A 16512-nucleotide genomic window follows, 5' to 3' on the forward strand; every position below is an offset into this window, starting at 1 on the left:
GTAAATCGTGTTTGACTAATTTGCTGGAGTTCTTTGAAGATGTGACAAGCAAAGTGGATAATGGGGATCTGGATTTCCAGAAGGCCTTTGATAAAGTGCCGCACAAAAGATTAATACACAAGATAAGATCACATGGAGTTGGGGTAATATATTAGCTTGGATAGAGGATTGGCTAACCAACAGAAAGCAGAGAGTCAGGATAAATGGGTCTTTTTCTGGATGGCAAGCTGTAACTAGTGGGGTGCCACAAGGTTTGGTCCTTGGGCCCCAACTATTTACATTCTATATTAATGACTTGGCTTCAGGGTTAGAAGGTACTACAGCTAAATTTGCAGATGACGCCAAAATAGGTGGGAAAGTAAATTGCAATGAAGAAATAAGAAATTTACAAATGGATATGGACAGGGTCGTTGAATTTGCTAAAATTTGGCAGATGGAGTTTAACGTGGATAAGCGTGAGGCTATCCATTTTGGTCGGAAGAATAAAAAAGCGACTTATTACTTAATTGGAAAGAAACTTCAGAATGCTTCAGTGCAGAAGGATCTGGTTGTCCTCGTGCATGAATCGCTGAAAGCTAGTATACAGGTACAGCAGGTAAATAAAGAAGGCAAATGGAATTTTGGCATTTATTGTTAAAGGAATAAGAATATAAAAATAGGGAAGTGTTGTTGCAACTGTACAAGGCATTGGTGAGACCGCACCTGGAGCACTCTGCACAGTTTTGGTCCCTTTACTTGAGGAAGGATGTAGTTGCATTGGAGGCGGTTCAGAGATGCGGGGCTTGTCTTATGAGGAGAGATTGAACAGTTTAGGCCTATACTTGCTAGAGTTTAGAAGGATGAGAGGAGATCTAATTGAAGTATATAAGATGCTAAAGGGGATAGACAGTAGATGTGGAGCGGATGTTTCCCCTTGTGGGGCATTCTAGAATGAGAGGCCATAGTTTTAGGCAACAGGGTAGGTTTAAATCAGAGATGAGGAATTCCTTTTCTCAAAGGGTCGTGAATCTGTGGAATTCACTACCTCAGAGTGCAGTGGATGCCGGGACGCTGAATAAATTTGAGGAGATAGGCAGATTTTTAATTAGTAACGGGTTGAAAGGTTATGGGGAGAGGGCAGGAAATTGGAATTGAGACTGAAATGAGATCAGCCATGATCGTATTGAATGGTGGGGCAGGCTCGAGGGGCTGAATTGCCTACTCCTCCTAGTTCTTATATTATCCTGACTCCCCGAAGCCTGTCCACATCTACAAGGCACAAGTCAGGAGTGTGATGGAATACTTCCCACTTGCCTGGACGAATGCAGCTCCAACAACATTCAAGATGCTCGACACCATTCAGGACGAAACAGCCTGCTTGCTTGGCACCCTATCCACAAAGTATTCACTCCCTTCACTATCAACGCACAGTGACAGCAGTGTGCACCATCTACCAGATGCATTGCAGGAACTTACCAAGGCTCCTTACACAGCACCTTCCAAACCCACGACTGCTACGATCTGGAAGGACATGGGCAGCGGACAAATGGGAATAGCACCACCTGGAAGGTGCCCTGCAAGTCACTCACCACTCTGACTTGGAAATATATTGCCGTTCCTTCACTGTCGCTGGGTCAAAATCCTGGATCTCCCTAACAACACTGTGGGTGTACCTACACCCTGTGGGCTGCAGCAGTTCAAGAAGGCAGCTCACCACCATCTTCTCAAGGGCAATTAGGGATGGACAATAAATGCTAGCCTATCTAACGACACCCACATCCCGAGAATGATTAGTAAACTGCCCCCTCCAACTTTAGGGTAAAACGAATGGTTGGGCGGGGTGGCGGCGGACATTGACTATTTTGTTAGTCCTCTTATTGTGAGTGAAAATGTGTCATAATCAGTGTATAGTTCATATTAGATTCTTTCTATAAAGATCCTCAAAAATAAACATGTTCAGAACTGTTAGTATCTTAATGTGTCTGAGATACTTTTGACTTGTGAAACAGTCACCTTTTCTATTGAATTAACCTGCTTGAGCCTTCTGAATACGTGCATGAATTAAACTTAAATAGTTCTTTCATTTCAGTCATGGTTCATACGAGTCTGGAGTCAGTAATTTAGGCCACAAATCTAAACAGTTTGAATTTTAGCCAGGTTCCCCCACCTTTTGTCGTTAGTTTGTCATTTGGCATTGAAATTTTGGATTTGTTTCAGTGCTGGTCTTTTTAAATCCTTTCCATGCTAAACGCATAAAGATATTGCAATGCGGAAGTGGATCAATTTGGCCGAAATAGTCTATGATCATTATTTTACACAGAAGCGGTAATGTTTATCCCATGTGCCTGTCCTGACATTGTGATGCATCTTTTTTTTTCTGAATGCTGATGTTTCCACAATTAGTGTATTTAGAAGCATCTTGGTGTTTGGGTTCTTCGTGGTACTAGCAATGATACCTTCAACATTGTTCTTGTTTCACCTACCTGCGAAGTTAGGGGCCAACCTAAAGTGCTGGTTCGTTGTTCTTTTGAATCAGATATCATTCCTGTCAGACTTTGAAAGTTAGAGGAAAAGTTTAAGTTGGTAGGCCATTAGATTTTGTTTTCATTGGTAATACTGGGAGCTATTCAGTAAAACAACACTTTCTTTCAGGAACAAAAACAAAAATAGCTGGAAAAACCTCAGCAGGTCTGACAGTATCTGCGGTTAGGAAGACAGTTAATGTTTCGAGTCCGTATGACTCTTCATCAGAACTAAAATGAGGTGAAATATAAGCTGTTTGAAGGGGTGGGACAGGTAGAGCTGGATAGAGGGCCAGTGATAGGTGGAGGCAAAGAAGAGATTGCCAACGATGTCATAGACAAAAGGACAAAGGGGTGTTGACGGTGGTGATATTAGCTAAAGGATATGCTAATGGTGACATTAAGGGTAGAAAGCAGGACGAGCAAGTGACAGATGGCCCTAGTGGGGTAGGGGGAAGGGATCAAAATAGGCTAAAAGGTGGAGATTAAACAATGGATGGAAATAAATTAAAAAATAATAATAGAAATAGGTGGGAAAAGAAAAAGGTGCAGAAGGTGCAACACCTGCCCCTTTACTTCCCCCCCCCTCCTCACCGTCCAAGGGCCCAAACATTCCTTTCAAGCGAAGCAGCACTTCACTTACACTTCCCTCAATTTAGTCTACTGCATTCGGTGCTCCCAATGCGGTCTCCTCTACATTGGAGAGACCAAACGCAGACTTGGTGACCGCTTTGTGGAACACCTTTGGTCTGTCCGCAAGCATGACCCGGACCTCCCTGTCACTTGCCATTTCAATACACCACCCTGCTCTCATGTCCACATGTCCGTCCTTGGTCTGCTGCAATGTTCCAGTGAAGCTCAACGCAAACTGGAGGAACAGCAACTCATCTTCTGGTTAGGAACTTTAGAACCTTCTGGACTTAACATCGAGTTCAACAACTTCAGACCATGAACTCTCTCCTCCATCCCCGTCCCCTCTCCGATTCCCCCCATTTTTTTCTAATAATTTATATATTTTTTAAATATATTTTTCTTTTCCCACCTATTTCTATTATTTTTAAATGTATTTCCATCCATTGTTTTATCTCCACCTTATACCCCATTTTGATCCCTTCCCCCTACCCCACCTCTGACCGCCATCTGTCACTTGCTCGTCCTGCTTTCTACCCTTAATGTCACCATTAGCACATCCTTTAGCTAATATCAACACCCTTTTGTCTGACATCTTTGGCAATCTCTTCTTTGCCTCCACCTATCACTCGCCCTCTATCCAGCTCTACCTGTCCCACCCCCCTCAAACAGCTTATATTTCACCTCATTTCTATTTTTTTTAGTTCTGATGAAGAGTCATACGGACTCGAAATGTTAACTGTCTTCCTCTCCGCAGATGCTGTCAGGCCTGCTGAGTTTTTCCAGCTATTTTTCTTTTTGTTTCAGATTTCCAGTATCCGCAGTATTTTGCTTTTACTTTCTTTCAGGAGTTTGTTCAAAATTGGCTAATTTCAATAAGATTTACTGTTGAGATCATCAGGTCTCAGTGCTTCACTAAATGGAGGATGAATTTTTGGCCTAAATCATGCATAATTTCTAAGTACATTAACATAAGTTCTCTTCCTGCCTCTATTCACAGCTGCTCTGCTCTTTGCTCCTTTGCCTATTTCTGACCGCCTGTATCCCTCATTGCCCTCATACCCTAATTACTGCCAAGAACCCTTCACCTATCTCTTTTACAGATGCAAATTCAAACTGCCAACTGCCTAGTCTTTGCTCCTTTTGTGCAGCCACAGATTATTCAGCCACCCCCTGCCTCTACTGTTGCCACCGTCCTTGCTAAAATCACTGCTTCTCTTCTGTTTTGGGGATTCTCTCCCCCCCAACGCCCCACCGCTTGGCCACCAGTTTAGGCTTGACGAGTGCATCTGATGCACAGCTGGTTTAGCCATTCATCAGACCTGGCTTGACCAAATTCTGATGGTGGATGACTGCCAGAACTACTCGTTACTGCAGGATCATCTTGGAGAACAGAAAGCACTTTTCTCTGCTACCAGTTGGATCCTTAACCCCTCTCCCCTTGCCCATCAAGTGTGAAGAACTCATTGGCTGCTTTGTCACCAAGATTGAGACCATTTATTCTTCCCTGTTCTCTTATTCTACTAAGCCCTCTTCTTCCTTCTCCAACTCAACTCCATTGCTTCATCCTCTCTCCAAGCTCACTCTGCCACTATCACTATGGTGCATTGTACTTGCAGTTTTTGCCACCTCGAGCTAAGTACAGCACTAAAACATTTATTTGCTATTTTACCCCATGCTGAGCTGTCTTTCACTTCTCTGTCCCACCCACTGTATCCTCCCCATAACACTCATTTTTGATTTAACTTCCTTGAAGTTTCTTCCAGCTGGCCTCCAGATATTTGTGGCTTATTCAGTACCTGTTTGAAGCCATTTTTTTTCCTGTATACAACATCTACTGTAGATAACTTTGACCTCCAATTGTTGAGTGGCTTGCTTTTTCGACTTATGCCTGGAATTTTTCGACCTGTTTTGTCACCTTAATTGCTGTACTTAAAAACCTCAAAATGCTTTGACCAGGCCTTTTTGATTTCGCTACCTCCCCCCTCCCAATGTGCAAAACTTCTGTTTCCTCAATGCACAGTCCTTGCATAAACATAAAACAAATATAGAAATGTAAGGTTTTAGTGACTTTTGATACTTTTTCTGAAATGTCTTAACAGTTAACCCAATTATTATCTTTTAGGCTACAGCAGAACAGATTCGACTTGCCCAAATGATCTATGATAAGAATGATGCAGATTTCGAAGAAAAAGTGAAGCAAGTAAGAATCCAGTTCTGATGCAATGCAAAGTCAGCTTCTTAAAATGATTTTTTCCCCCTCCCCTTGCCCTCTATCAACAAACGTCAAGTGGCTAAATCACTTGACTGTTTTAATATGCAATTTTCAAAGTACAGGGAAATCTCAGTTGTCTGGCATGCTTAAGGAGTGGGAGGTGCCGGTTAATAAAATATGCCTGCTAACCGAAATGCAAAGTGAGTTCCGCGTTTTCATCCAGTTGGAAAGCTCCAGGATGTTTGTGTGGATGTTGAGGCCTCATGAGAGGTCCCGGAACATGCAAGTTAAGTGAATGGCACCGAAAGAACATTGTGTTGGTGTACAATGGGAGACTGAGAAGACAGGCCACCAATAACTTGTGGGTTTAGCATCTCCCGTTAAAAGATAAACCTGAGCTCAGAATTCTGGTTGGTAGAGTGCAGGATAACACACGTTTTACTGTATTGGTTGGTTTGAGAGATTTGCTGCTTGTATGTTGTAGGAGATAAAAAAATATTTAAATCAAGATGGATAAAAGCTTACTGAGGCCAGTGTCTCATTGGGGGGTGGGGAGCCGGTCTCATTGTGCAAGCTATGCGTTAATCTTTTTATATTTTTCCAACCAAGGTGGAATTGTATTTTTTTTTAAATGTTGAATGTACTATGTAGATGCTTCTACAATAATTCTAAATGATGGAACTTTTATTTTAGTTGATGGAAGTCACAGGAAAGAACCCAGATGAAAGCATAGTTGCACTTCATGACTGCAACGGTGATGTGAACAGAGCTATCAATGTACTGCTGGAAGGAAATTCAGATACGGTATGGATAAAGGCATTGCTTATTCTACTGCTTTAGTGTCAGATTGCTGTCTGACTAGCAAAGTATAGTACAGTGTCTCAAGTCTGGATGTCTGAAGCTGGAATTGTCTGAAAACCGGAGATTTTTAGATTGTGGCATGCATCAATTTTAACTGAGTAATATAACGCAAACTTGTCAGTTCAGCTAGGCATCATTTTGGTGTGGTGTGACACTAGACTAGTTAACTGCTTTGCCGCAAGTGGCCTTTTGCCACTTGCAGTCTGTTCCTGCACTCCAAGTGACCCTTGCACCCCATCCAACCTGGCTTGGTTCAAACTGCCTGACCTGAAATCTGCTACTGTCATGCTCCAGGGAGATCCCGGTTTTGAGACATTACTGTATTTTGTTTCTTGCGTTTTTTTCAATCTGCACACAGGGTTTGAAAGAGGTACATGTAAATAGGTTTATGAAGTGTATTTGCACAAGTTCAAAAAATAAACTTAGTCAAAATGCTGTTGAGCTTGTGTATTAAAATGATTTCACTAAGACTGAAAATAATCAGTTTGGTGGCCGCCTTATGTAATGAACAGAAATGTGTTGGGAGGTCCTGGGCGCATTAATCCAGGGTTTTCTAATGAAGACCCTCTCCCCATTGTAAACATGGGGATAGAATAGAGACAGAAACAGTCAGGTTGTGGGGTCTGGATTAGAAGTCATTAGGTTTGAATTGAGTGAGAGAGCCCACTGATGTGGCGAATAGTAGCATCGTTATTATTTTCTGTTGTAAGAATATGATGAATGAAGTGAGCCTAAACATAACTCTGGATCTCTTTCACAGTAAGTTAATTTAAAGCAGCTGAGCAATTCGTATGAAGCCTAATCTTAATCCACCTCCACAATGATTGGAGAAGGGCAAGTATGCAAGGCACTAACACCCAGTATAGATAACATGCGTGTGCTATAGTTCCATTTCCAGGTTACACCCATGTTGGATTTTTTCACATGTTGGCAAATGCTTAAATGTAAGATGCTTAGCCTGACTGCAGGAATGAACACTGATTACCTAATAATATTTAATGTGAGACCTAAATCTGTAACAATTGGCAGGTAGGAATAGCTCCTGGATTGCCCCCTCCTTCACAACTGACTCCAGACCTTGAGTTGCAGGAGTTGTGGAATTTCATATATGAAAAAAAAGGTTGCAATTTGCTTTAAAAGAAAGCATGGTGGGTGGTAACCATACAAGTTGGGTATGATGTTTACAACACTGGAATGTCATGGGAGGGTTGATGGAACAGATTGAGCGCCTATGTTTTAGACACAGGTACAGTGTCTTAAATCCGGCTGTCCAAAAACTGGAGTTGTCTGAAAACCGTACACTTCTATGATATTCCGTGCATCAATTTTAATTGAGTAAAATTTTAAAAATTATCTGGATAATTTGGCTAGGTGCTGCACTGGTGTGATGTGGTCCAGGCTAGTTATCAACTAAACACACCACACCACTCTATCCCATGTTCCAAACGAGCCTTGACCCCAATCAACCCAACTTGAGCTAAACTGCCTACGGCCGATCCGCCTGACCCGAAATCTGGGGTGGCCTTGGTCTCGAGATTGCCAAATTTGAGGTAGTGTACTTGTACCATGTTTAACTTTTTTGTTTGGCTCTAGTATCTTTTCAGCATTTGAAGTTTTAACTATTTCACTTGGATGCCAACAATCATCTGATTCTGAGACACTTTTCAGGAGTCAGTTAGGTGGTGGTGTTTTTCTTGACTACTGTTCCACAAGGTGGCACAGGGTCTGACTTCTGATTTGGTTGCATTTGGTGTGTAACATGTTGGCTGCTGCTGTGCATGAAACTGAATCTGTTCGAATTTAAATTCTTCCCACCCTATCATCAACCAGGGAACAGAAGTTTGTAGAAATCTGAGTTTTCAAAATGTTTTTATGGAGTTAAATATATGTACTAGTTGGTTAACTGGTATGGATGAGGAGTTATGGAATTGATTGATTTGAGGAATGCAGGAGAAACATGGAAGGAATTTCAGTTAGAATGTTAAATGTTTGCCATATGAATGTCAAATGTAATTTGAGAGCACTAGATAAATATTTGAAAGAGGGAATGGGATGGGATTCAGTCACTCCAGTTGAAGAATTAGCAATTATGTGATGGTCAAAATGATCATCTGTGCCCTATTACAGTTTTTCAACTTTCTTATTAAATACATTCATATATATATATATATATATATTCTCATATATGCACACATCCCCCTCCTGACTTTATGTATTTAGCTGGCCATTTTTCATAAAGCATGTGTGAAACCAAGTGAGTTTTGGAGTTTTAATGTGCACTTCTGGTATTGATGTTTTCAGTTGCTCTAATTCAGATATGCAGATGACTTGGACTTAGAATGCTTGTTTAGCAAGTAATGAATTGATGGGTGTCATTATACAGACCTCATGGGAAACTGTAGGCAAAAAGAAAAGTCTTGGAACTGGAAAAGATGGCCTCTTAGAAAATAAGGAAAACCGAGAGAAGCGTGGAGATAAAGTAAGTCGGGGTCGTGCGATCTCTTCAAGACGAGGAAGAGGAAATCGTGGCAGGGAATGTAAGTATAGTATGTAAGATTTGTGTGTAATAAGGAACCAGTTTTTCAGCTGTTCTGAGGTGCATTGTCGAAACTTTCCTGAAACTTCCAATTTTTAATTTGCAGACAGAATTGAGGAAAATGGAGTGGATGTTAGCCCAGGTGATAGACCTGCAGAACGAGGAAGGCGTGGCCGTGGCAGAGGTGAGACAGACGAGAACAAACAAAAAGTACTGTTTAACCATTTTTCTCTTTGTCCAACACCTTGCTGTCACTTGGTTTTCACTTATATTACGTATGAGCATGATGACTGAAGGGGAAGGACCCATAGGTTGATCAAGCCTGTTCTGCACATAGGCGATGCCTTGTACAGATCTCTATTTTTACTTCCTACTCAAAAACGTCACTTTCTCTTGGGAAGGCATCCAACTTTTAGAAAGCCAGGCTAATTATGAATGAAGAAACCTCAAAATTCCTCCAAGGTGATTAAAGTCTTGGCAGCACCCTGACTAACCCTAAATGAATGTGGTTATAGTTCCAACCTTTTCTGTATCTCTGGTCCGACTTTTTCTTTGAAAGAACTGAGTTCACTGCACAGGCTGGTCGGCTATTCTATTCTCTTGGAGGGGTGGGGGGGGGGTGAAAAATGCCTTCCTATGTGTAACCTAGTTCTGGCGTTGCATAATTAAAGATTGTAACTCCTAGTCACAGGCTGTTCACATCATCATCTATCAGACTTCAGATGAAGTTACTTGCAAGCGTGTGCTTCTGTGAAGTAGAGTCCCAGTTCTTTGAGCCTAACTTGGTAATTCAGATGTTTCAAATTGGGAATTAATCTTAATGCCTTCAACTGTACCCTTTCCAAAGCCTCTTGCTGACTACAATAAATACATATGCAGCACAATTAATTCAAATAACAGCACAATTAATTCAAATAACAATTGAAGTGCATTTTTATTCAATTGTGGAATTTGAGTGTCACTGGCAAGCCCAGCATGTTCACCTGAGAGCTCACCTCCAAGATTAGCGTTTAATCTCAAATATCCTAATTATTTACTTTAAGGTTGCACAAATTCTGTCTAGAATAGTGTTTCTGATGTCGGGATTTAAATTTGACACCCATTTGAGCAGCTCAGAAAATTGTACTTTGGATGTTAGCATTTCTAAACTAACTCAATTCCATGTGTCTAGTTGGAATGACTTTCTTTACTTCAGTTTGCAAGTAATTGGCTAAAATTAAGCTGAACTTCTGGTTTTTGTTTTCAGTTTAGCTGAAAGTTAATCTGTGAACTGCAGTTGGGTCAGACTTGTGAATGGCAGATCCCTGGGTATGTAGGAACTTTACAGTGGTAGATAGTTTACAAAAAGACAACTTTTACTGTGAGTTTGGAGAGCCCAAACAGTTCGCGTGCTTCTGGTGTTTGTGCAAATCCCCAGGACCTGTTTAGAATAATCTTGGAGGTATGAAGGATTTGGAAGTGAATTTGAATTTTAAGTAAATGAAGTTTCAAATTGGGCACGAACATGGGATAATTATGGTAAACGTTGGATCTTTTTAGCCATCGTGGGAGCATCTTTGGTAGTGACTCTTGCTTTCAGTATTTGTTCCTAAATTTTGAATTTTTCAAAAACTGGATTTTTTAAACCTCCAGTGCTTCTGATCGATTTTAGTTCTTCTAAGCAGCCTCTGCTCAGTAGAAACTGGGGTCCTTGGTCTCCACTATCTGCTTGCTTTGCTAAAACTAGATGTTTGCTGAAATAGTTGTGCTTCTTTATAATGGGATAGGAGTCAACAAGATGAAAGCTAACTGATTTGAAATGGGTGCAGGGAAGAGAGCAAGTATAGTATAAAAGAAAGAAAATGGAAAGACTAAAGAAATGGCCAATTAATGAATATTGAGATGCAACAGTAATTAAAGACCAGGCAGTTAGGGTCATAGTCATTACAGCACAGGAGGAGACCATTTGACTCAGAGCTCAATGAGAGCAAACCAGTCAGTCCCATTCACCTCTAACCCCGTAGCCCTGCAAGTTTATTTCGCTCAAGTGCTCGTCCAATTTCTTTTCAAAATCATTCATTGTCTCAGCTTCCACCAACCTTCATAGCCAGCAAGTTCCAGGTCATTACCACTCTTTTTTAAAAAAAGTTCACCCTGCATCTCCAGCCCAAAGCCTCACATCTGTGTCCTCTAGACCTTGTACCATCAGCTCACGGGAACAGTTTTTGTTCACTTTTATCTAAACTTGCCCTAATCTTGCACACCTCTATCATATCTCCCTTCAATCTTCTTTGCTGTAAGAACAACAATCCCAGCTGTTTCAATCTAATCTTGTAGCTAAAATCTATCGTCGCTGGAACCATTCTGGTAAATCTCATCTGCATCCTTTCAAGGGCTTTCTCATCCTAAAGTGTGGTGACCAGATTTGGTTGCATACAGTGTACAATAGTTGTGGCCTAACTAGAGCTTTATAAAGGCTCAGCGTGACATCCCTGCTTTTATACCAAGTGCCTCTATTTATGAAGCCTAAGATCCCATTTGCTTCAAGGACCACTCTCTCCAATATGTCCTGCCAACTTCAAAGACCTATGCACATGTACCCCCAGGTCCTTCTGTTCCTGTACATTCTTTAGAACTGTGCCTTTAAGTTTATATTGCCCCTCCCTATTCTGCCAAAATGCATCACCCCACAGTTCTACATATTAAATTCCACTTGTCTGCCCATTCTGCTAACCTATCCATGTTCTGTTGTGATCAATTGGTATCGTCCTCACTGTGTGCCTCATCTCTGAGCTTGGTATCAGTAATTTAAAAAAAAATTACACTCTGCTCTAATATCCAAGTCATTTACTTACATCAGAAGAAATCTGGTCCTACCCTGAGGGGAGCACTGCTGTCTACCATCCTCCATTCTGGAAAAACAACCATTTACCACAACTCATTGCTTTCTGACCTTAAGCCAACTTTTTATCCAAGTTGACTCTGACCCTCTTATTCTATGAGCTTAATTTTTGTTAACCAGTCTTTTATGTGGTAATTTGTCAGATCCATATCAGTAACATCCACTGCATTTCCTTCATCAACCTTCTCTGTTACTTGATCAAAAATTTCAATTTGATCAGACCGTACCTTTTACAAGTCCTTGCTGGCTCTCCTTAATGAATTCAAACTTCTGCAAGTTAGAGTGGACGTACAATGATTCAGGGAACAATTTGATAAGCTCCTTTAATGAATCCATTGGCATTGTCCCTGCATGCAGAATGAGAAGCTTCCTCATAACATTATCTGGGGCAAGTGGTGAGTTTGCCTCTCTTGCCTTAGCAAAGTTGGGAGAAAAAATGGAATGGATTATGTGACTGTTGGTGAATCTCACTTTTTGTGGGTTGGCTCAGGAGTCACATTGCAGGCAGAATTTCTTATCCTCGCAACTGAAATGCACTCTTTTTAAAAAATTTGTGGAAATTTGCCATTGGATATAAAGCACAACTTCAAAAAGTGAGCATTTACTGTTTATACCTTGCATTAATATACAAAGATTATAATGAGTTCATTATCCATGCAACACAACTTTGCCTTTAGATGTTAGTTTGGATGAAATACCAAGGTCAAAATTATAAAAAGCAACTATTTTTTCTTGATTGCCCGAGACCATAGCTTTAACCTGGTTGCAGTTTTTCCACAAAATGATTAGGAATAATAGACTTTCAAGAATGTAGCACATATCTTTTAAAATTCTCTCTCTTTGCTATATTTAACATTTTAAGTTCCCAGTAAATATTTCTTATCTGTTGACCTAGAACTGATATCACATATGAAGTGGACTTAAAACTGTTGGAAAATTGACCAATGCTTTTAGCATTAAGACTAAACATGAAGGCTGAAATTGCTTAACTATTCTGGCAAATCTTAACTCTGAGAATCTGTCTACTCTGCTATAGCCTACATATGCTGGTTCCTGGTCACTCACGAAGTTTCCAGATCTAATGGGTCTGCCCTCCTTTTTCGGAACATTGGCATAAGGGGTGGGTCCAGGATATGGACTCACTAAATTAGGATATCTGTGCCTTTTTTGGAGAGTAGTACGGTGGTTGAGAAGAGGTGCTGCAGCCCCTGGAGGGACAGATTCTCATGGACTAGAAAAATATTTTGTTTCATGTAGCTGCTTGTTGTTTGTGTTCCAGAGGCCTTGACACCAAACCCACAGCATGCCCCCCCAATGGCCCCAGTCAAGAAGACTGCATTTTTAAAATATTCATTCAAGGAATGTGGGCTTCACTGGCCACACCAGCATTTATTGTCCATCCCTAATTCCCCTTGAGAAGGTGGTGGTGAGCTGTCATCTTAAACCGCTGCAGTCCATGTGGTGTAGGTACACCCATAGTGCTGTTAGGAAGGGAGTTCCAGGGTTTTGACCCAGCAACTGAAGGAACGACGATATATTTCCAAGTCAGGATGGTGAGTGGCTTGGAGGGGAGCTGCCAGGTGGTGGTGTTCCCATGTGTCTGCTGTCCTTGTCCTTCTAGATGTTGGTGGTCATGGGTTTGGAAGGTGCTGACTAAGGAGCCTTGGTATGTTTCTGCAGTACATCTTGTAGATGGTAGACACTGCCACTGTGTGGAGGGAGTGAATGTTTGTGGAAGGGGTGCCATTTGCCCTGGATGGTGTCAAGCTTCTTGAGTGTTGTTGGAGCTGCAGTCATTCAGGCAAGGGGAGTGTCTTCCATCACACTCCTGACTTATGCTTCAGATGGTGGACAGGCTTTGGGGAGTCAGGAGGTGAGTTACTTGCCACGCGGTTCCTAGCCTCTGACCTGCTCTTGTAGCCACGATATTTATATGCCTAGTCCAGTTCAGTTTCTGGTCAATGGTAACCCCCGGGATGATGATAGTGGGGGATTCAGTGATGGTAATGCCATTGAACGTCAAGGGACAATGGTTAGATTCTCTCTTGTTGGAGATGGTCATTGCCTGGCACTTGTGTGGTGTAAATGTTACTTGCCACTTTTCGGCCCAAGCCTGGATATTTTCCAGGTCTTGCTGCATTTGGACATGGACTGCTTCAGTATCTGAGGAGTTGCAAATGGTGTTGAACATTACGCAATTGTCAGCAAACATCCCCACTTCTGACCTTATGATAGAAGGAATGTCATTGATGAAACAGCTGAAGATGTTTGGACCTAGGACACTACCATGAGGATCTCCTGTAGTGTTTTTTTATTCATTCACGGGATATGGGCTTTGCTGGCTGGGCCAGCATTTATTGCCCATCCCTGGTTGTCATTGAGAAGGTGGTGATAAGCTGCCTTCTTGAACCACTGCAGTCCATGTGGTGTAGGTACACCCACAGTGCTGTTAGGAAGGGAGTTCCAGGATTTTGACCCAGCGACAGTAAAGGAACGGCAATAAATTTCCAAGTCAGGATGGTGAGTGACTTGGAGGGGAACATCTAGGTGGTGGTGTTCCCATTTATCTGCTGCCCTTGTCCTTCTAGGTGGTAATGGTCATGGGTTTGGAAGGTGGTGAATTCCTGCAGTGCATGTTGTAGATGGTGCACACTGCTGCTGCTGTGCGTTGGTGGTGGAGGGAGTAAATGTTTGTGGATGTGGTGCCAATCAAATGGACTGCTTTGTCCTGGACGGTGTCCAGCTTCTTGAGTGTTGTAGGAGATGCAGTCATTCAGGCAAGGGGAGTGTATTCCATCACATTCCTGACTCGTGCCTCGTAGATGATGGATAGGCTTTGAGGAGTCAGGATGCGATGTCCTGGAACTGAGATGACTGACCTCCAACAACTACAACCATCTTCCTTTCTGCTAGGTGTGACTAACCAGTGAAGAGTTTTCCCCCGATTCCCATTGACTCCAGTTTTGCTCGGGCTCCTTAATGCCAACTCAGTCAAATGAGGCCTTGGTATCAAGAGCAGCCACTCTCTCCTCACCTCGAGTTCAGCTCTTTTGTCCATGTTTGAACCAAGGCTGTAATGAGGTCAGGAGCTGAGCGGCCCTGGGGGAACCCAAACTGGGCATCAGTGAGCAGGTTATTGCTAAGCAAGTGTTGCTTGACAGTACTGTTGATGGACCCCTCCCATTGCTTTACTAATGATCGAGAGTAGACTGATGGGGCAGTAATTGGCTGGGTTGGATGTGTCCTGCTTTTTTGTGTACAAGATGTAGCTGGGTAATTTTCCACATGGCTGGATAGATGTCAGTGTTGCAGCTGTACTGGAACAGCTTGGCCAAGGATGCGACAAGTTCTGGAGCACAAGTCTTCAAGTGCTATTGTTTGGACAAGTCAGGGCCCATAGCCTTTGCACTATCCAGTGGCTTCAGCTGTTTCTTGATATCATGTCAAGAGAATCGAGTTGGCAGAAGACTAGCATCTGTGATGCTGGGGACCTCTGGATCACCCACTCGGCTCTTCTGGCTGAAGATCGTAGCAAATGCTTCAGCCTTATATTTTTGCACTAATGTGCTGGGCTCCCCCATCATTGAGAATGGGGATATTTGTGAAGTTTCCTCATCCAGTGAGTTTAATTGTCCACCGCCATTCATGGCTGGGTGTGGCAGGACTGCGGAGCTTAGATTTAATCCATTGGTTGTGGAATCACTTGGCTCTTGTCTATCACTTGCTGCTCGTGCCGTTTGACGACCACTTGACAGGTACTTACCCCTGTGTTGTAGCTTCACCAGGTTGACACCTCATTTTTAGGTATGCCTGGTGCTGCTGGCATGCCCTCCTGCACTCTTCTTTGAACCAGGGTTGACCCCCTGGCTTAGTGATAATGATAGAGTGGGGGATATGTCAGGTCATGAGGTTACAAATTGTGGTTGAGTACAATGCTGCAGCTGATGGCCGACAGCGCCCCATGGATGCCCAGTCTTGAGTGGCTCCATCTGTTTGAAATTTACCCCATTTAGCACGATGGTCGTACCACACAACATGATGGAGGATATCCTCGATGTTAAAGCCGGACTTCATCTCCACAAGGACTGTATGGTGGTCACTCCTACCGATCTGCTGGACAGGTGCATCTGCGGCAGGCAGGTTGGTGAGGGTGAGGTCAAGTGTGTTTATCTCTCTTAATGGTGTTCTCCACCTGCCGCAGACCCAGTCTAGCAAATATGTCCTTTAGGACTCAACCACCTTGGTCAGTAGTGGTACTCCTGAGCCATTCTTGGTGATGGACATTGATGTCCCCCACCCAGAGTACATTCTGCGCTCTTGCCACTCTCCCGTGCTTCCTCCACATGATGTTCAAAGTGGAGTACTGATTTATCAGGTGGGTGGTACGTGGCAATTAGCAGCAAGTTTCCTTGCCCATGTTTGACCTGGTGTCACGAGACTTCATGGGGTCTGGATTCGATGCTAAGGACTCCCAGGGCAACTCCTTCCTGTCTGTGTACCACTTTATGTTGCCACCTCTGCTGGATCTGTCCTGCCAGTGGGACAGGACGTATCCAGGAACGCTGCTAGTGGTATCTGGAACATAGTCTGTATGGCATGATTCCGTGAGTAAGGCTGTCAGGCTTTACTAGTCTGTGAGACAGATCTCCCAATTTTGGCACTAGCCCCCAAATGTTAAGGAGGACTTTGCAGGGTCGACAGGGCTGCCTTTGCTGTTGTCGTTTCCTGTGTCTAGGTTGATGCCGGGTGGTCCATCCGGTTTCATTCCTTTGAGTCTTTTTGATATGACTAAGCGGCTTGAGTCGGTCTGGAGTCACATACAGGCCGGACCAGCTAAGGATGGTAGATTTCCTTCCCTAAAGGATATTAGTGAACCAGATGGGTGTTT

At 42.7% G+C, this 16512-nt stretch overlaps 1 protein-coding gene across 4 annotated transcripts in view; it reads left to right on the top strand.

Moving 5' to 3' along the window:
- The window catches only part of ubap2a (ubiquitin associated protein 2a), a 134304-nt gene that overhangs the window by 17177 nt on the left and 100615 nt on the right, over positions 1-16512 (top strand). For all 4 annotated transcript variants that reach the window (XM_078551357.1, XM_078551369.1, XM_078551353.1 and 1 more), the window contains exons 3-6: positions 5257-5334; positions 6040-6150; positions 8591-8744; positions 8850-8927. In XM_078551357.1, coding sequence (XP_078407483.1) covers positions 5257-5334; positions 6040-6150; positions 8591-8744; positions 8850-8927 — 421 coding nt within the window. The remainder of the gene's footprint in view (positions 1-5256; positions 5335-6039; positions 6151-8590; positions 8745-8849; positions 8928-16512) is intronic.

The sequence above is a fragment of the Cetorhinus maximus genome, chromosome 1 (assembly GCF_964194155.1).
Source record: "Cetorhinus maximus chromosome 1, sCetMax3.hap1.1, whole genome shotgun sequence".
NCBI lineage: Eukaryota > Metazoa > Chordata > Chondrichthyes > Lamniformes > Cetorhinidae > Cetorhinus > Cetorhinus maximus.